Source organism: Rhipicephalus sanguineus, chromosome 2, assembly GCF_013339695.2.
Source record: "Rhipicephalus sanguineus isolate Rsan-2018 chromosome 2, BIME_Rsan_1.4, whole genome shotgun sequence".
NCBI classification, from domain to species: Eukaryota; Metazoa; Arthropoda; class Arachnida; order Ixodida; family Ixodidae; genus Rhipicephalus; species Rhipicephalus sanguineus.
In genome coordinates, this window is record NC_051177.1 from 47,609,856 (window position 1) to 47,631,385 (window position 21,530).

Sequence of the window (21,530 nt, forward strand, 5' to 3'; positions counted from 1 at the left end):
TGCCAGCAGATAAGTCAAATGTAAAAAATTACTGCAGTTTTATGTCCTCAATGCAGTTTTATGTCCTTTTGAGTGACGCAATGTGTCCCGAAAGATGTCACTACCAGCATTAATGTAACTTTACACTTGTCGGGTGATCCGGTATTGCAAAAAAGGTAATATTCTTACAGACAAGGCAAGATTGCACAGTGGTATCTGGGCCATCGTGTGTAGGCTTCTTAATGAAAATTTTGTAATTGGATGGCAACTTGCTAGCTGGTCGGCAAACAGAGCAGTGACTCCCATCAATTATAAAAGTGTCAAGCAAAAACCAGTGACGGCGCAGTGTATAAAGAGCTGTCATGTTAAGCAGCCAAACAAATCCTAATAAGTTGTTTGGGAATGAAACTAATATACCTTAAGCAAGAAAGACACAAATTTTGGGATACAAGCAGATATTTTTTTCAAAATATTCAAAGCTGATCGCAGATAAAAATTTTTCAAGCTAGCAGTTTTGTATACAGACGTTTGCTGCTTCATTATATGATGTAAAACAGTAAGTTTTCCAATGTATCGAAGTATCTTAAGATACAATTGGTAAGTATCGTATCAGATACAATGATTCCGGAAGTATATTGTATCTGTATCTCAAATACTTCTTGCCCGAGTATCTTGTATCGTATCACGATACAATTTCAAAGTATCTTTGCCAAGCCCTGCTCTTTCCTATGCAATGTCATTATCGGCTACAGAGTAGGTGGGAGCAAAAAGACGTGACTGGTTTCCGCTGATTTCACGACATTAGCCGACAATTTTGGAGGCCACGTGCTGCATCATGTAGGTACTGTGGCTGCCCGTGGGGTGTTGCTGCCTCACCAGTACTGCACACATATGAATCAGAAGTAGCAGCCAAAATGGTCACAGAAAGAAGAAGAGGAAAATGGCACGTGGCAGCGTAACCTCTGGGCAGCACACTGCACCCTATTATCCCACCTGTGCAGTTTCCAGGGCATTCATGGCAACAAAAGGAAAGAGAGAAAGCACTCGTTTTGTGCGAAAATTTCGCTTATACTTGACTGACTTGAAAATTTTTTGTGGCAGGAAATTCGTGAGACACAAGAGTTAAACAAAATGTGATTACATGATAACTCGGAAAGTGTCCCAGGGTCCCTATGATCCTAATCACACACTTTTGGAGAAGACGTGTAACCAACAGAAACGTAACAAAAGCACACGAATGAAAGAATAAAGCCAGTTCCTTCGTTTTTTTGTTTTTTTTAATACAATGACGAACTTGTTTTTTTTTGTAACCAGCAACTGATAGCTTGTATCAACAGCAACAACAAAGACAACACTTAACAGCCTCAAAAGCACCACATATACAAGAACCGAGATTACGCTTCCATCGGCTGTAAACCCTGGCTACACCATAGCTGCATGCAAAGTGATGGGAACTGCCCGGCATTGCCCTTGGGTTTTGCTTGTTGGCAAAACTAAGGCACCACTTCGAGCAGGACACAAGTGCCGTACGGCACAATGCACGCCCTACTCTAAGTCAGGCCTTGCACGCGAAGTCCCAAATGAAGAGCGTCAATCATGACACTACTCCGCAGCACTTAAAACAAGCCATTTGAAGCAAGCAAGCACGCACTTTGCACACAAGCATTATCACTACTAGCTACCTGCATACCAGCTTGCAGCACTTCGAAAGTATGCAGCAAGACCGAACAAGGAACGTGCACTACGGTAAGATACATACTGTATATAACAGGAGCAGCCATTCAAATCTGCTGCATATAATGATTCTTCTGTATGATACAAATGCGAAACGTGTAATTTTTTTTTTCAGCAATCTAACTGGCTACCTTGTTGATAAACACTGATAGATGATCTGAGGTCAAGTCCACATAAACCACCCTGATGAATATACTATTGCTGTGCCTATCCAAGTTGTCACATGCATACATAGATGGTGTATGTATATTCAAATATAACGAGCCTTTTCCTTCAAGAAATAAATGCGAAATAAATGCCTAGCTTGCTTGCAAAGGAGCAATGAAAAACTGCAGTTCACTAGTCAACCTGACATGTGCAGCTGAGAACGCTTAATATTTTTAATGACAGCTGCTTGATACTGTAGGTTTGAATGAACACCAATATGTCAAGAAATTCAACAGGTCTTGGCCTAATTTGAGTTATTGCATCTAATAATAGCATTAAAAAGTATTCTGAAAAATTTATATCTTATAAGAAACATTCAATTTGAAAAGGAAAAGTGAGAGACAGTAGAGACGGCACTTCCCCCGTTCTTTAGCGGTGAAGCAGTTTAAGTTTTACGCTGCTTTTTCATTATGTTATAAGCTTAGCTTTGGCCAATGAAGAAGGTTAACAGTCTTTGACCATGACTGAAACTGAGATGGTTAAGGAGAGGATAAGCTAAAAATCAGCTCTGAAAAAAATGTTGCAGAGGTATGCAATGTGCAATGATTTGGTATAAGGTTTCTTTCTTTTTTTGATGGTGTGTGTCTCCATGTCCATCATAACATAACTGCTACACCTAGGACACATGACTATGAAAGTGCAAGTTTGGTAGCAGGGTAGGAAGACAAACCTGGTAAGCCCCCTTCCTTAACAGTGACTAGCACCAGGAGGCGTGAAAAAGCATCGTAAAACAAACCCAAAGGGATACTTCATTTGACATGTACAAGACCGTAAGATATACCGTCTGTCGGAAAGCACAGCGCTGGCCGCCCTTTCCAGCAGGCTTATCTAAAACATTAAAACAGCTGCCTAAGAAAAACATACACGGCACATAAGCGACTGGGTTTCCTCAATTTGTGGCAGCGCGAGCTGTCACCCTAACATTAAAACTGAGAATTCTGACCCCTGCAAAGACCGAACTGAAGCATAATCAGTATGGACATCACATAAACCACAACACCCCCTTGCAGCTGTTGACTAAGGAACTTCCTGGCAATGGGTGTCATACTGAAGTGACAATGGGCTTCTGCCAGTGCTCTTAATTAAACTAATCCTTGCTGCATAGACCCCTGAAAACCAACAAAAATAGAGCAAGGTTATATCTCCGGCATACTTCTCCCCTCATTCTTTCCTTTTCAGGAACAAATTCTAGATCTCATTACAAACACCCTTAACATGAGTTCTTAATGGAATTGCCACTCAGGCTGATATAAATTATAAGCCGCACTAGTAGGTGCCTCCTCAACTTCACAGCAAAATTTTTACTGCAGCAAGACTGCCATCCTTAGGCATCTCTGTCAATTAAACTTGGGCCAGGTAGTCACTCGTCAACCAAACTACATCATCTCGGCATGTCACATTTGTTGCCTCTAACTTGCTCACTGCTCAATGCTCGCTAAATTTCTGCTTGATGTTGCTCAACATACAGCCTTACTTTTAGCAGCCGCAAGTAGAAATCTTCAGATACCCTACCAAAACATAGATTTACCCTTATTCACTATTTTTGACAACTTGCGGGAGCCTAGGAAAGAAAAGCAGACTGTGGGTAGCGACTGTCATTTCTTTCATTGCACTGTCACTTCAATAATAATGGTAAAAAGATTCTGTCATGTAAAAATATGAGGTTTGATAAACGCAATTAGAAAATGTGTTTCCAATCATAATCAGAGTACACGACCGTATGTCTGCTTTTTAGAAGTCAACATTACTGTGACCTATAACACAACCACGATACGCAGGCAAACAGCACATCCACTTCCGCTATAATGCCTGGTTTACGTTTACGGCTGAGATCGTATGGTGGCCCTTTTTCTGTACCAGTCGCTGAGAAGCCTCGCACTTATGGCAACAACTACACGAAACAACATAGACAGGCTAGAAATGAAAAAAGGAAGTATGTGGGTGCAAGCTTTCTTAGCCTGGTCGCGAGAACTTTGTACAACAAGCTACTTCCCTAGTCACCCAAACTATCGCTCTAATGCTGCTTCGCAACTTCCCATACATCAATGTTGCGGCTAAAGCTAATGCCAAACAACTGCAAGAGTAGTCTTTCGTACAGAAAAAGATGATGAAAAAGCTTGTCTCTCTGGATAGCATACCCTCCGTCATATTCTAGATCGTAGAGCAACAATCTACATACATCGGTAACCCGCAAGTGGTCTAACCTCTCCACATGTAGTTTGAAACACTGGTAGTCTCTGCGTAACTCAGAGGCCATCACAGCCATCGGCACGAGGCGGGCACCACTCTTCATCTTCTGGCAAAGGGCCCTGGTCACCCAGCCGACGCACAAGCTGCGCGATGTCGTCATGCGCTTCCCCCGACGCTCCGAAGCTGAGTGAGCGCGCATTGCGCTCATCTGCGGCCTCCAGTCGGTCTAGGCGGTGGCGCAGCGCTGCGTTGCTGTGGAGCAGTGCATCCCGCTCGTCTTCCAGCTGCCGGATGCGCTTCTCCAAGTGTTGGACTGTGCCTTGGTACGAGCTCACCGAGGCCTCGAGGCGGCTCACATTGTTGTTTGCCACCTAGGAGTGAAGTGATGCACAGTGCGGTGGCATAAATATCTACCCCACACACATATATACATCAGTGAGGTAGGTTTTTTTATTTACTTACTGCTATGCGGAATTGCCCGTCAAGTCAAGTCTTGGTTTATATTTGTGTGTTATAATGGACGCTACAAAGCCTTTGCGTTGTATTGATTGAGGCAATGTTTGAGCGAGTTTGTGATTCATTTTCGTGGTGCACTGGCACAAACAGACAGGGACATGAAGGATGGAAGCCAAGGGCATGCAGAGTGTTGTGCATGCCCTGGTGTGCCTTTAGTTTGGAGTGACGAGCTGTTTGTAACTGCAACCAGGAACTAAGCACTGCTACAGCTGGTTGCAGCTACAAAGAGCCATCAGCTCACCCTCCCAGCCAGGTAGTGTAAGCTGGCAATGTTGTTGATTACATCATAGGCATGATGTATCACATACGTCTATCATGTGGCATGTCCTCCGATAAGCAAAATTAGGCCAATACAAACTAGGCCAATACAAGGCAGAAAAACGCTCATCAGCAGTCAGAAATAAACAATGCATGCACTTCCTACAGATGCGAGCCACAATGGTGCAGATAGAGGTATTTTTCCAAGGGGGGTGTTATATGCTGCCAGTAAAAAAAGAAAACAAACAGAGCCTGCACCCAAACAATATCTTAGTCATTTTATTGTCCATAATATCTTAGTCATTTTAATAGTATATCGAAGCGGTGTGTAAAGAGCATGGGCAAAAAAATAAGGTCGAAAGGAGGGTAAGAGGGGAGTGTTCAGATAATTTTGGGGGCTATTCTGACCCTGAAACACAACCCCTGGCTATGCCACCGGTAAGCCACGCTTCTCAGGCAGAGAGATTATTGAGATAATGAAGAACACGATTGCGTATGAGGTTTTAGAAGCTATCTCGATGAGAGAAATGGACATAATAGATGTATCGGCAATGCACCTGTAGCGTTGTAGCCGAAGGTCACAGGTTCTATCCCTGCCGGCAGCAAGTTATCTTTTCGTCCACTTTAATTTCTTCATGTTTACATCATAATTACTACAAATAACATCCCCCATACTTTCTTGGCGTTCTTGTCTGTTAGTTCTAATCAGGGTGTAAGAAAAATAATTCAGGTGTTGACACTCCGCTCCACGGCGCATCCAGACAATGTTTGGCGCTTTCAGTCCCCTCGTCGCAGCGCTCCCCACGCAACTGCTGCTGGCGCATGTACTATGACGACGAGCTGCGTATGTAGAGTCCGTAACGGCGTTGTGTACCTGAGAACGTAGCGTTAGAACCATGGTGTAAGAAGCATCATTTATTTTTCTAACACCGTGCTGTGACGGCAGCTGCGGCGTTCGCCGCACGTGACATTTTTCGGTCGCAAAAAACGCGGCATCTGTTTCTAGCTCAAGTTGCTAGTGTGCACGGCGCTTTAAGAAAAAAGCAAGGAGAAAATCAAAAAGAAAAACATGCGTCTGCCTCGTCGCGCTCAGTCCCCAAGTCGCAGCGCCCCCCATGAAACTGCAGCCAGCGCATGTGCTATAGCCGAACATTATCTGGACACGCTCTCCGTCGCGGCGGGCGGATAGTGTCAACACCACCGTAGTTCTAATTAATCTTGTTAGAACTTGTTACATGAAACTAGAAAACCGTTATCTGGAGTACTGGTACAGTGTATAGGCTAATTTTTCTGGCTGCTTTTTCTTTAGCATATGTCACTTGGAGCTTAGCTTCTAATGCTCATGTTTAAAGAACCAGCCCAACAGGAAGTAGTATACCTGGAGCTGTTCCAGAAGCTCCATGTTCTGGCGTCGCAGAGTACGGTTCTCTTCGAGATCAGCCGATGAGAGTCCGGGTCTCTTGGGCGTGTAGACCATCTCCTCTTGCAAGAGGTGGTACTCGACCTGGTAGGACACCAGCTCCTGGCCCAGGTCCAAGGAGAACATGCCTGAGACTATGCCCTCCATCGTGGGTGCATCCAGTGCAGGCAGGGTGTTCTTGAAGCACTCCATGATGGACTCAAAGCTGTTGCAGCTCAGCAGGGTGTCCGCAAAGTGTGACAACAGAGACAGGGCTGCTTTGAACACGGCCTCCATGCCCTGAAGAAAGATGGCGTCTGCACAGCCCCAGAAGAGCAGGTGTTCGCAGCGACATTTTAGCATCTCACCATCAGTTAAGCCACACATCGTAAAGTACAGAGCATGAATGCCAGAAAAATGCTGAAACACATACCAAAGAGCCTAGAGACGAATCCCAGTGGGAACTGTGAAGCAAACAAAGTCAGGAACCAGGGTGCAGCGTACAGAGCTGGGGCAATGTCGAAGTGATCTAGGTGCTGGTACAGCTCTCGGTGCCGACTGTACAGCAGGCGACACAACTGATACAGCTGCACCTGTAAATGCCACACGCATAGATGCAACTATGTAAACCTCCATCCTATGACAATACAGAGCAATCTACATGCAAACAATACTGCCAAATCACTGGCAGCACAAAGACAGGTGAGTTAACGCAAACTCAAAAGGTGCAAGCGCCGCATTTAACAAACACGTGCCCACCAAATGGAAGAACAGCCCAGAAGTCACATAATATGATAATGTTGCAGTGCACAGCAGCCACCACATATTGAGTGCACGAGGTATTTGAGAAGAGAGTTTCAGATTGCAATGTTAAATTAAGCATATGATCATATCTATCAAGCTACTTAACCTTAACATAGTCTTCATCAACCGCACTGTCATCTATAAAACACATTTTTTGCGAGGAAGCAGTCTCTGTTCTGACATAGGAGACGAATATGGCCAGGGACACTAAGTTGTCTTAGCCGCCAGCAACTGTACGTTGGAGAGTTCCACCTCAAAAATTAGACAAGGTTGCTCAGTTTCAAGGCCAGAGTTCAGCTCATGGCTTCCAATAGTAACATTTCACACATTGAAAAGAGCCACAGTGCGATACATGACACTGACTGTCAAACAGGTGATTGAGTTTGTCCAGAAGCTCCATGCCAGAGAAGTGCAACTGGCATCACTGCCAAGCTAACCCACATGGCAAAGTCAATAACCAGGTTTTTTGTGCACGAAGACGTTATGTAAACGCTCACAGAATGACTTAACGTCTTCTGACACAAATTGCGCAGAGGGAAAGCGGACAGCTGCAAACTTGTATGACCTTGTCATGCCTGTCAGAGCTTCCTCTCCATGTGTGTGCTCCTGGTTCTTGCTGAATAACATTTCCTCCTATGCACTCATATCTCCAATTTCCTGTGTGATGGCGCTAGTTGGTAATAGATGGTGAAAAAAAATAGTGCAGCAGCGGATGACACAATAAAAACAAAGAAAACAAAGACAAGCACTTTTTTTTTCTTCCACATCCCCTGGACATTGAGAAGTTGGCTTTCCTGTACAGCTGAGTTGCTTAGTGGCTGAGCACTAAAAACTTACCTCGCATTATATTTGAAGGATCATTTCTGGGGGTGTGCGAATAGTGGATTTCAGAACCGAATCGAATACGAATCGAATAGTGATGAAACCGAATCGAATACGAATACGAATCGAATATTATTCGAATAGTTTTCGAATAGTAAGGCAGCAATTTTGAATGGAAAGGAATAGATTTATTCAGGTTTTGAAAATCACCCTAGAATTGCAAGTTCTATTTAAAACGAGATTCACAAACGTTAACAAGGCACATGACAATTCTATTTAACCAACAAAAACACCACAATTACGTATATTGAGGTAATTTTGTATACAGCAGTGATAATAAAATTACACGAAGCAACACGCAAGGGCTTATATTTACAAAGCACGAAACAAAATAACTTCAAGTAGGCCACCTACATAATGCAAACTACTCACATGATAAATAACACGGGCTATGTGTGGATTTTCCACGAACTTCGGTATTGCGAAATCTGCCTTGTGCTAAATTTACTTACACAAACTCGTGCTGGTCAAGCTGAAAGCGTCAAAAAGCAATTGTGTTTCTCAGAGCGCTTTAGGGCAATATCGGTAGTTCCCGTGCAAGAACACAAGTTCCTCAACGTGTTTCGAACTCAGCGACTCTCTTCTGCTGGTAACTGTATTAGAGCAAGCTGAGAAAAGCCTCTCACTAGGCACTTGGGTTGCAGGAATACCAAGGTAGCGCTTTGCTGCCGTCACCAGATTTTTGTACTTTGCCTTACCTACGTTCTGCCACCATTGAAAAGGGTTGTCTTGACGTGGCAGCAGCGGAGCTTCAAGATAACCTGACAATTCCTGCATTAATAGATCAGCACCCTCTTTTTGTCCTGCAGCCAAGCTACTGAAAATTTTCCACAATGGAGAACACTCACTGGCTTGTCCACTTCGGTTGGCACTACAGTCTGCAGGCATCTCCACGTCTGCTGAACGGCCAGACATTTCTTTGAGCACTGAATGCATCAGAGCTCGCACTTCCACTTTTTCTTCGTCACCGTAGCACACATGTTTGAAACGTGGATCAAGCAATGTGGCAAGACAATTGGGCGCAGTAGTGCTTACAGCCGGAAACCTAGCGTTTATCGATTTCAGAAGGTTCTGCGCAAAGTCGTACTCATCACAGTCGCTTGTTTTGTCGCAAAGCAACAGCTTCATGCAGTGAACGAGGGGCACGACCAAAGATAGCGTCGGGTAAGACTCGGCACACGCAGCTGTTGTAGCCTCATCCACTGGCTGAAGAACTGTCACAAAGGCCGACACTTGACGCCACTCTCCATTTGTCAAGTTTTCAACCGAATCATTTTCGGTCAGGTCGATCGTCACGGCAGTCTTCAGCTTGAGCAGACGAGCCAGCATCGCAAATTCGCTGTTCCATCGCGTTGGAACATCTTGGACGAGCTCAAGTGGAGGGTCAACGGAAAGCTGCTTCTGTATTTCCTGCAGTCTTGCCCTCGCAGTGCTGCTCCGCTTGTAGTAGCCGACGATGGTCCGCGCTTTGGCACACATGTTGGCGAAGCCAATAGTTTCTTTCTTGGCATCTTGAACACAAAGTTGTAGAGTATGTGCGAAGCATGAAATGCGAACCCACGGAGCCTGCTGAATAGCGGAAACAAAATTTCTCGCGTTGTCAGTGACAACAAAACATGGAAGGTTGTCACTGATACCCCAGTCCATGAAAATTCCTTGAAGCAGGGAACGCAAGTTGCTTGCTGTGTGGCTCTCACGGAGTGACCGGCACGCAAGCACGAAGTTATGTGGCTCAAATTCCTCGCTAAGTACATGACAAGTCACAGCTACGAAACTGTCCCCGGCGCGTGATGTCCACCCATCCGTCGTAATTGCAATGGATGCCGTGCAAGTCTTCAAGATGCTTTGCAACTTCTCGTGCACGGCATGTCTTGTTGCAGAGTACAATTCTGGCACGACACTCCGGGAAAACGTGGTGCGGCTAGGAACTGTGAAATTCGGAACTGCGCACTTCATGAGTGCAATAAAGCCTCGTTCTTCCACTATTGAAAAACTGTGCAGACCAGACGCAATAAATGAACCAATTTTCATGGTGAGCTCCCGGGAGCGGGTATTGTTGGCGCTTAGCTGCGGAAGAAAACCTGTGCATAGACTCGTTGTTTGCCTAATACCGGCATTTTTTGATGCCGGCGTCGTTGTGGTGGCTGTGATGCGACTGCTATACTCTTTGTGGGCAGCTGGATGCCGCTTCAGGTGGTTTATCAACGGCGTGGTAGTGTTGGACGGTGTCTTCAAAACGCAGCCACAAGTGCGACACTTTGACGATCCAGTCCCAGTTCAGTCAAAAAAGCTCCACACTGAACTTCGTTGCTTCCGCGGGGTCGTCTCATGTTCGCTACTCATGGCGCGCCACGGTACGAAGCAGCAACTTGAACGCAATTAGCGAGCGTTGTCCGCCGAAAACAACACAAATGAGCAATGGCGCTTCGCTTTACGGTGAAAAAGAGAGTATAGCGCGAAAGCGCTCTAACAAGAGCACGTGAGAGATGACTACGATGTATGGCTAAGAGCACGCAAACAAAACCACCGCTCTTATGATGATGATGATAATGATGATAGCGGATTTATGACTCTTTCGCTTCTACGCTTTGGCGGCACTGGAATGTTAAGCAAAAGTGGCTTCATCTGGTGATCAATATGACGCCAATAGTCTCGTAAAAACTACAGCTGCATGCATCTTAGCGAATTAAACAAGAAAAATCACCTCTCGATGTTTCATCGTTTCGTTCCTTTGGTGTTTTGTCGTAGGCGCTGATTACTCGAAAATTATTCGAAAACTATTAGAAAATTATTCGGTATTTCGAACATGCACTATTTGATTCGAGTGCCGAATCGAATAGAACAGTATTCGATTCGTTATTCGCAATTTTCGAATATTCGCACACCCCTAATCATTTCCAATAGTCCGATTAAGTGACACGCTTATTACACTAGCAGTTATTGAAATGACAACAACCGGCATAATATTCAAGCATACATAGTACAGTTAATGAACAATTTTTCAAACTCCCTTGGGATAACAATATCATAAAATAAAGAAAATCTAGAAGTTTGGTTAAAAAACTTGGAGGACGCTTGAGCTTCGCTTTCAAGAGTAGAACGCGATAGCGTAATCGGACCATGTTCGTATCACCTTCCCAATCACTAGCCTGGCTTTGCTTCTCGGTCTACACCTTAAACCGTGCTGCAAGGAAGTGTGGAAGCGCGCCGGCTCCATGCATGCGGCACAATGGAGCACGGAGAGCACACCCGTGCACCCTTTGCACCATCTCGCAGGATTTCTGTCAAGCCGCTGGAGAACCTCTGAGAACCAACGCTAAATGGTGAACATAAATAGCTCGCCGTTAGTAAGCTAGAGGATGTATGTGTGGTGGCCTCTCATAATCCACTACGGCATCTCTCATAATCATATCGTGGTTTTGGGAAGTTAAACCACAGATATTATTATACTATATTACACTAATAATAATAATATCTGGGGGTTAACGTCCCAAAACCACGATATGATTATGAGAGACGCCGTAGTGGAGGGCTCCGGAAATTTCGACCACCTGGGGTTCTTTAACGTGCACCTAAATCTAAGTACACGGGCCTCAACCATTTTCGCCTCCATCGAAAATGCAGCCGCCGCGGCCGGGATTCAATCCCGCGACCTTCGGGTCAGCAGTCGAGTGCCATAACCACTAGACCACCGTGGCGGGGCTACTATATTATACTACGGCTGCAAGCAGATATGTGCACCAGTGCACTGGCTTAACACTTTTGTGACCGCACCTATTCCCATCGATAGTATGTTATCGATGACTTCAAGTTCAAGTTTTGGCACTCTCTGAGCGGTTCTGGACAGCTAATGCAATACAAAGGGTAAAATAGCATGTTCTTTATCAGATTTGTTTGCGAGTTTCTTTTTTCCACCGCGGGAAGATTTTTAAAGCTCGTTCGCAGTCGGGTAGGTGAGCACTCATTGTTTCAGACTTCGCGTCGACGTCGCTTGCGGGTGCTCCACAGAAACGGTGAATTTCGACGCATCCCGATTAATCTGAGCGGGAATCTCTGGATGATGGTAGCAGCACAGACACGGAAGACGACTTCGATTCGCCAAGCTTCAGTATACGGACGGCGAAAGTGCGTCAAACCTCCCCGGAACATCAGCAGCTATCCACCGGTAAGCTTCGCCTCCTCCTCGGGTCGTTTTATCGCTGCCGCGCGTCGATGTCAACGTATCCGGTGTGTTCTTAAAATAACAGCTCTTATCTGCAAGGTGTTAACTTCATTCGGGCAGGAGCATTTGGCGCCGGCTGCAGAAAGAGCGCAGTTCTCTCCGCGAAGACGGTGCGGAGTGGACTTCGATCCAACGCTCCGGTGCGCTGCGTGGCAGCGTCTTCATGTTGTTTTTCACCGCAAAAGTCGTCCGAGAGATATGCAACCACACAGATAAGTAGAGAGATATGCAACCACACAGATAAGTATGCGTGGATGCATACTTTCATTCGTGGATGCATACTTTCGAAAAGCCAACATACAGTGAGAGGGACGGATCCGTGGAGGTAGGTTACTGAAGAGAAGATGAGCAAGTTCGTCGCACTCCATGTGTACATGATAATCGTTGAAGTCCCGCGCTTGCATTAGTGTTGGTGTCGACGACACATATTTCAAGGCCTTCGTCCACCGTCAGTGATGCCACGGAAGAGGTTCAAGGCTTCTTGAGTGTCTCTGATCTGAAGAAGACGACCGTCGCATCCCACGAGAAGCTTCACCACGTGTCTTCTCTATTGCAACACATGAACGATTCTTCTACGCTATTTTTTAACCCCGTCGGAACCTTTCAGTGAATGAGAAAATGGTGAAATCTGAAGGTCGGTATGGTATTCGGCAGTATATGAGGGAGAAAGAGGTCAAATGAGGGTACAATTATGGATTTTTGCAGATTTGGAACAGGCTACACTGTTCATTTCAACGGATACACAGGAAAATTGAAAAATACCAGAACTGCAAACTATGCTAGGAAAGTTGAACAGAAAAAAATTTTTTTTTTCCGAAACATGTGCAGCCAGCCTTTGTTTCACCGCGTCGAGAAACAGCACCGCGCGGTGGCATGATAGGCACTAGTGCCTATGTTCTTCTACTTATGTAAATGTTCGTTGTACTTACTGAGCTTATATTTCCACTGTTATTCTACGAGGGCTTTGTAGTCAAAATGCATCTTTCGATTTTTTTAAATGTTAAACCTTTGCAGAGTAGCATTGATGTTTTTATAATTCTTTTTTCTTTTTGATGCATTTTTCTTTGTTTGAGAAATTTTTTTATTATATTTAAAATAAATTCGTTAATTGGAAATAATACTGATGGAAAGACCAATTCTTCCTCTATCATTTGATACCCTACACTTTATCATCAATTCTTTTCTGTGGCAGGAAAAAAATATTTCCTGGACTAGCCCAAAACAACCGATTTTTCCGCGTTCACGAAAGTGTTAAATTAATGCCGTCTTGGATTGTAATCAAGGCAAAAGGTTAAAAACAACTTGGAGGACGCTCGAGCTTCGCCTTCAAGAGTAGAACGCGATTGCTTAATTGGGCCCCGTGTGCATCGCTTTCTCAACTGCTAGCCTCGCTTCGGTTGTCGGTGCATGCCTCAACCGTGCCGTAAGGAAACGAACGACTGTGTGCATAACATTAGCCGTATCAAAGTATCTATAGAATGCCTACCGCAAGTACAGTTGTTAAGTGCCCACTACGCCATAATTATTCCTTTTGCAAATCAGCAAAGGACCCACTACGCATCAGTAAGGCAACACGCGATCCTATGCAGCTGTTCACTTTGTTGATGCTTTTGCTGATGATGATGACTAAATATATCTGAGCGCTTTGTAATGGATAGGCCTTTAAAACACCCACTTGTTGTGCGATTCATATGTTTTGACACCTGGTGCGATTCTACGCTTCTGCCACGCAATATTACATGCGTTAAAGGAGTGGTGACACAAAAATTCGGACACAATTTCACTGTTGAATCACACTAATGGGTGCATATAGGTGCCATCTGTATAATATCAGCCACAAATACAGCCTAAAAAGTATTTTAATTGAGTTTTGAAGTTCGTGAAAGTGCCAAATTGGAAATAGAAGCAAAAGACGATGAGGTCATCGAGCAGATACCATATACGTCACGAGTTCTGGCCGGGTTACCGGAGGCGTGTACGAGACGGACAATGCTGGTAGCGACACCTGATGATGCATAGCCTAACCAGAGACCTACAATATAATATGGCAGCGACTTACCCGCTTACTGATTCTGTGTAAAGCATTAGCAGTGAGATAATTAGCAACTCACAGTATTCTCATTGCTTTTTTTCCCGACAAGAACAGCAACGTGACGGAATGCCACAAGATGTCGCTATGGGCTCCACAGTTGCTGCTACTGCTGCAGCCGTCAACAGCTCCGGTAACCAGGTACCCACAAACGTTAGGAAGTCTACAGACGAACTAAAGCTCTCTGCTGCCAGGATCATATTGTGTAGTGGACAGATAACTGCTTCGGCCCTCCAACGTGCGTACGTGGGATTGGTATGCCTTGAGAACGCGGCGTTGCCCGATATAAATATGAGTCAGTAAAGCATACATCACGTCACTTGCATGTTACGCATAAGCTCTGTTACACAACGCGAATGTTGTGATTTCCCTGCTTCCTTCGTCACTTCTCATCCTGCTACTTTACGAATGATCGAAGCGAAAATGTTTCAGCTCGTCTAATCCTGCGGCTACTCCAAGCCTGGTGGAAAACGTCGCCTCAGTTGGACGACGACGACAAGATCAAAATCGCAGCTACCGGCGAGATTCGCAAAGTGAATCGAGCTCTTCTTACTGAGTTTGCACACCTCCCAGCTCTTTCGTCCATCGCCGCACTAGATAAGCAACGTAGTTTGACGATCGAGGAAACATGCACTCGCAATGCTCAACACCTGCTCAACACAACAGACAAAACAGCAGCGCTGACAACATGGCAGAAGCTGGCCAGTGACGTCACTGGCTCTCGCGGTCATCTGATCGAGTAGGCTGGCTACGTCACGGGGCCACCGAGTGCTCTTCGAAATCGAAACTTTCTCCGGTCGTAACATACAAGCATATAATTAAACATTCGTCTCGCACTGGGGCAAATGAGTTTCGTTGCCACTATTATCGAGTCAGTAGACATTAAGAGCAAAAAGCAGAGGTTCACAAATTTTCTGTCACCACTCCTTTAACCCCTTGCTTTATTTTTTTGAAAATTTCCCAGCCAAAAGTGCCTATTTTTTTTATTGCTGATTTCGAATCTGAGTGTACTAAAAATAGCTAGTCAATGTTAAAAAAATATTTGTACCACATACTTAGTCAAATCAAAACATGGAATAACGCAAGGGGGCCTGTTGCAGCTCCTGCACCAAAAGCGAGTTTCCTTTCTCAATTTTTTCCCGTTTTCTCCTCGCTTCCGAGAGCAAACGAAGCACATTTGAAGAAACTGCTGAATATATTCCATAAGGTCATCTGACAATGACAAGTTGAAAGTCTTGCCTGGAATGACCAAGAATGGAAAGCGAGGAGGCTTCACACGAGGATTGTCCGCATCAAGCAGGATCCACTGGCGAGCACTCACGATGTTCGCTTCCGAGCTGTTTTCATCATCACCGGAGGAGATGCTCAATTCACCGCCTTCACTGTCTTCACTTCCGGACACAAGATAAACATCCGTATCCGAATGATCATCACTCGAAGAAGATGACGAAAACGAAAAGCCTCTTTTCGTGTTGACGAGCCAGTTATGCATAGGTGCCCGCCACCGCAAGCCATCTTTTCATACAAAAACCGCGCTCTTTCCGCAGGAGAAAAATAAATTGCCAAGTAAATGCTGCCATCTGGTGGATTACACGCAATCAAAGCTGTAGAAGAGCGCCACTTACCCTGAACGCTAGAGGGGAGTACCTATTCCGCTAGGACGAGCTCTGCTCGTCCAAAGCAGTTTGGGGACAGTTTGGGCAGGACGAGCTCTGCTCGTCCAAAGCAGTTAAGGGGTTAAGCAGACTCCTTCCACTACAAGACATTCATACAGTGTTTTTTTCCGAAGCAGTTTCAAGAAATTGCGTGGCTCTGTGGTAGAACATCTGCTTTCCATGCAGACAGCCTGGGTTCGATTCACACTCAAACCCGAAGAATATTAGTATTTATTTTATTTGCACCTTTCTCGATTTTTTGGTCATGGACAAGATGATGATATTTCACTCACAACCAACAACGCAGAGACCGGAATTGCTGCGAAATGAGCTCTTTAACACTATTGCGTTAAAATTAGATGGAAGTGTATCAGCGTCTGAAATTACAGATGTCCTTATAAGTTGGCTCTATGGCCTATGTGTTGGCTCTATGCCCTATGTCAAGCGTGTTAGAAAAACTGGTCGTTTACAGTAATTTCATGAAAACAGTACTGCAAACAGTATAGCCGTTACCTTGCCAAAGTTGAGTTGAAAGTAGTAGCCATCACTTTGACAAACACAACCATAATAATACATATGAGAACTGCATTATTTCTATGCTACATGGCTGTGAGTTTAATAAGTTGTACGCGCTAGTATTTGCTCAACCTACAACTACAAACATTTTCCACGGGTCAGGTGAATGCTTTATGGTAACCCAAGTACACTTTATGGCATACCCGGGTGGTCAGTTGAGAGTGCTCTGGCCATGCCATGAAGGTGGTTAAAAACGGTTTTATAGCTGTACCACAAGAATAACTGGGTACAGATGTGATAGTCCTGCTTCTTTAGCATCACTGGACTCTGCTGATTTTAGCAGGAACACTTAGTTTCTTTTTACATTACCTTGTAAAGCTGCCACAGTGCTCTGAAACGATCACCCAATATGTATATGCCATTAGTAATACTAAAACTAAAAGAAGCAAAAAATGTTACAATCTGACCAGCTACAGGGAAAGAACAAATATGTATGACCCAGTTTTCTAGACTGAGTTCTACAAAACACTTGGTATTTTATCTGTTTTCATTGGTAAAATACTAACTTGATCATCTGTCAAATTTTCATCCTGGTTCCATCCACTGACATAGTTATTTTTCTTGGCATTGCTGTATTATCTTAGGACCAGTGACAGCTCATGTATAAGAGGATGTCATGAGACTGCACGAGTTATGCGGCAATGTAGCTGCCACCACAAGAAAAATCTCAGCTATAAGAACAAAGCTACCTGCAATGCACCCATGTCTTGCTTGTACTGTCGTCGCAGCCCCAAGTGAAACAACAGATGCTTCATCATGCCAAAGGCTTGCTCCTCAGTCATCTGAAACATAAAACATTCCCATATGGAAGAGTTTGTATATCACGGGCATAGGTCGGCAAAAAATGAGGAGCTCACTCAGACTCACTCATGAAATATATTTTGCCCTTCACTAGGACTCATACTCACCAAAATTTTCCTCAACAGGACTCACTCGGACTCGGACTCATGGAAATTTTTCTCAGCCGGACTCACCTAGACTCAAACTCACCAAAATATTGCTCATTCGGACTCACTCAGACTCAGATTCACGGCCCTATCTGAGTCTGAGTGAATGGACTTGTGAGTCCTTTAGCGTATAATTGGCTTTTTGGACCATGGTGTCAATGCTCTGTAACACCAATATCTCGCATAATCGGTGCTCTACTTGGCAACTTTGATCTCGTAACTTAAAATATGAGTTATTAGTGGTTTCAATCTAGTAAGGACATTTTTATTGAAAGAGATGACTTGCATGATATAGTTTTCAAGAACTTCCTATGAAAGAGTTTGCGGGAGGAGGGGTGGCGTGGCCTCCCCCCCGCAAACTCTTTCAGGGGGGAGGTCACGGCACCCCTCCCCCTTCCGTAACTCATGCCGCTGATTACTAAATATTGAGCTGGCGTATGAACGCTAGTGCTTTGAAGTATGTGTGAGTCAACGGGAGTATAAACGTGAGGCGACTTAAGGCTGATAGCAATGCTGAAGTTGTGTAGCTAGAGCCATAGGTCAGCAAAAAAATGTGGAGCTCACTCAGACTCACTCATGAAATATATTTTGCCTTTAGAGATCACTTGGACTCAGACACATTAAAATATTACTCACACGGACTCACAGCTCGATCTGAGTCTGAGTGAGTCGACTCATGAGTGAGTATGCCAACCCATGATCACGGGAGATGTCTGACCTGTGTGAAGATTACGTAAGTAATAGTAAACAAGCAAAGCAATCAGATATGTTTTGTGAGTGACAGCAACTTTCCAGTGCAATTAACCATTACAGCCAATTACACATGCCCTAATAATAAAAGAAAGCTGTGTGTTCCTGTCAGGTAATTCAACCTAATGATTTCATAAGTGTGGCTCATTAAGCGAGTTGGCAGATGGTACTTGGTAAGCGTACACCATCAATAGAAAGGAACTAGAAAAAAAATCTTGATGAATGAAACAAAGCAAGAGGTTCTTTTCTTTTTTTCTTGCCTCAAGATTTTTTTTCTAGTTCTTTTCCGTTGATGACATTCCCTATCCAAGCTGGAAAAGTAAGTGTGTTTTAAAGTATTATTTCTTAGTAGGAGTGCCAAAGGTTGAAAGCTGCCTTTTGCGTCGTTCATCACGGCTACTTTGCAGCGCGAAGTAAATTATAAGGACATTTTTAACAGAAGGGAGAGGCAAATGGCTCACATGAAAAAAAAAAGGGGGGGGGGGGCATCCCATTGACTCACATGCAGCAGAAGCACACCCGAAACAAAGCTGAGCCCTTGGCAGTAGCCCACTTGTGGGTCAAGCAGAGAATATGCTTTGAGCAGGTTGTACAATGAGAGCTGGCCGGCTCCCAGGCTGTCACGGTAGAATGGATGGCTGGGGAATGTCCGTCCTGCAAGGTGTGCAAACAGTCAATTGCTTCACTGCTGTACTCGTCAGTTTCGGCCCTTGCACGTTATACAGTTAAACCTGGATATAACGCAACTGACATGACAAATTCCCGAAAAATTCGTTATAAACAGGTTTTCGTTATATCCAGTTTCAGCACGAAAATTGGAAAACAAATGCACAAATTAAACACAAGGGGAATTGAAGGCAGAGCTCACCCAAAACATTTATTTAATAGCAAAAAACTGCATTATTTTGCTCTATTGCTTGTTTGCGAGGGATGGCAATACTGAACGTTCGTAGGAGATCAATGCAACGCTGCTCCATCATTGTCTAGCCGTGGCCTCCGAGATTGGCTCCGGCAACGCGGCGGCGCGTTGCCGGAGCCAATCTCGGAGGCCACAGTCTCACGAACCCGCGGCGTGGCGCAAGACGGCAAAGCGCGTGACAAGTCGACCTCCGAAGATCCGTCGTCACCGTGGTCGCGGACAGTTCATGTTTACGTGGGAAGCAGCGCACTTAGACAAGGCACGACAAGGAACCTGTCGTCCTGTCTTTCTTCGTTCCTTGTCGTGTCTTGTCTAAGTGCGCTGCTTCCCACGTAAATATGTCCCCAAGCATCGCTTAGTGGTGTTGCTGCTCTTGACGGGCAGCGCCATCTCTGGCATAAAAATACAAACTGGGGCAAGCAACACGCATTTTCCCTTCTCTCCAACGCGCTGCTGCTCGCTTCCGTGCACGTGCAGAGCTTTCACGGTCCACTTGCGGCGCCTCACAATGTACCGCTTGCAGTGTGGCTTCAAAAGGATCTTTAAGCTTGACTGGCTCTTCCGTAAAGCAAACTTGATAAAAAGAGAAAGGCTCGTCAATTACGTTTATGGTGAAAGCAGACAATCGACAACAACGACGCCCAACTCAAAGAGAAATGCATTTCCCAAGTCGCGATTACACTATGTAGGATGTATACCTCGAGGTAAGTCTCATTCTGTCATGTTAAAGGTGAATAATGGTCCACATGCACTCCGAAATGAAGCCGTACACGCTATCGATGTTCTGTGGTGTGGACTACAAATCATATTGATTGTGTTTTGATATGGCATGCTTACAGTAGCAGCCGTGTACTTTTGTGAAGAAACGTTTGCAGCGTGCAAAAAAAGGAAATTATAGGCTATGGCACTGTTTCCTGAGAAGGTTAGAGTCAAGTCCTCCGTGCCGCTGGAGAATCACCTGCCGATTAAGACACAAGGCAGCTAGCCGTGAAGCAAAATGAAGTGCTCGCCTCATTTTTTCGGCTCTCGCGTCATGCTGCACTCTCTTTTTATGAGGATATCGACTTGACAGGCATATAAAACCTGCTGCGCGAACACGGCTAGAAAATCGCACAAGGTCAGAAGGTGGTTACTACAAGGTTGCAATTGCAAAGCATGTATTAAGTGCCAGTAGTTATTTAGCGGCTTAAATATATCTCACCTAATAAGTGACAAAAACAAAGCAAACTGCAGAACAATGTCAAGCTTGCTGAAAATGCACAGACATCCATTCTGACATGATAAAGCAGCCTTCCCGACGCGTGAATTGCAGGCGCCGAACTCTGACAATGTGCCGAGTTCAGCTGAATTCAACCAACGCGCAACGCTAACGGTATAACGCAAGTGTGAACGTTCACAACGACGGGTGGGTCTCACGAATACGGGGAATCAAAATACAAAGTTGTTTCACCTACAACCGTAACTGGACTTTCACAATGAGAGAAGACAGCGAGTTATCATTACTGTAGTCGCTGCTGCATGCGCCCGTTACGTACCGATTCAGGTAGTCGAAACGAACAAAACGATGAACCTCAGACAGCCAAAATAAAGGCAACCAAGCGCTGTCAGCTATCCACGTTTGCCGCCTTTATTCTCGTGCCTGGGACCGATACAGTCGTCTGCACTGTCGCGGCAGGCCACGACACCGCAATACTTCGGACATCGCTTGCGCTTCCGCGGGGTCGCTTCTGTCCAACGTGGAAATGCAGCTTCGCACAGCAAGCCTCTCGCTTCAGCGTGCCATGCTGTCGGCACGGTGCCCCAGTTCCCCGCACTAACAGAGCAGCGCGCAAGCGCGCATGTTCCCGCTGCCGACAAACAGGTTGAGTCGGCTGCACTTGCACCCAGTTGCGCCAGAGCTTCTCTCCAGAGCCGCAGCGCGGTGCTGTCGTCGCGCCGCAAGCTTGAGCTTGGGTTTCCTATGCAAAGCATAGTCCCCTGCGCGCGTGCACTTATCTCGTGATGGGGACGGTTTGTTCATCTTGTGCTTTCACCGGAAAGCTTGCTCTGAAGTTACAGAGTGAACGAACCAACGTCACTTCGCTTGCTGCAGCAGCCACGTTTGCGAAAGGAGCGCACTGCTCAAACACGAAGAAGTAGGGTTCTCAAATCTCGATCTGTACGGTCCTCAAATCTCGATCGCGGAGTGGCTGAAAGGTTGGCAGCAACGCGTCAACCGTGGACGACCGATCTAAGGTGCGACGGCAGCGCCACTGCTGGCATGGTCTGCTGGTACACTCCGCGGCCGCTGATGCTCCCACCTCCCTTCTAGACATCATAGTTCAAGTCTCATATTTCCAAGCCTGATCCTCTGACTCTGTATAGATGCGCACATTGCACCTGAGGTGGTGCATACATACAAGT

At 45.2% G+C, this 21,530-nt stretch overlaps 1 protein-coding gene across 1 annotated transcript in view; it reads right to left on the minus strand.

Moving 5' to 3' along the window:
- Nucleotides 1-1,273: 1,273 nt before the first annotated feature.
- The window catches only part of LOC119382887 (TBC1 domain family member 4-like), a gene marked incomplete in the record, with an annotated part of 69,040 nt that continues 48,783 nt past the window's right edge, over nucleotides 1,274-21,530 (minus strand). Inside the window, 5 exon segments of the mRNA XM_049412826.1 lie at nucleotides 1,274-4,481; nucleotides 6,263-6,600; nucleotides 6,717-6,876; nucleotides 17,201-17,293; nucleotides 18,711-18,862. Of these exon segments, the coding sequence (XP_049268783.1) occupies nucleotides 4,167-4,481; nucleotides 6,263-6,600; nucleotides 6,717-6,876; nucleotides 17,201-17,293; nucleotides 18,711-18,862 (1,058 nt within the window).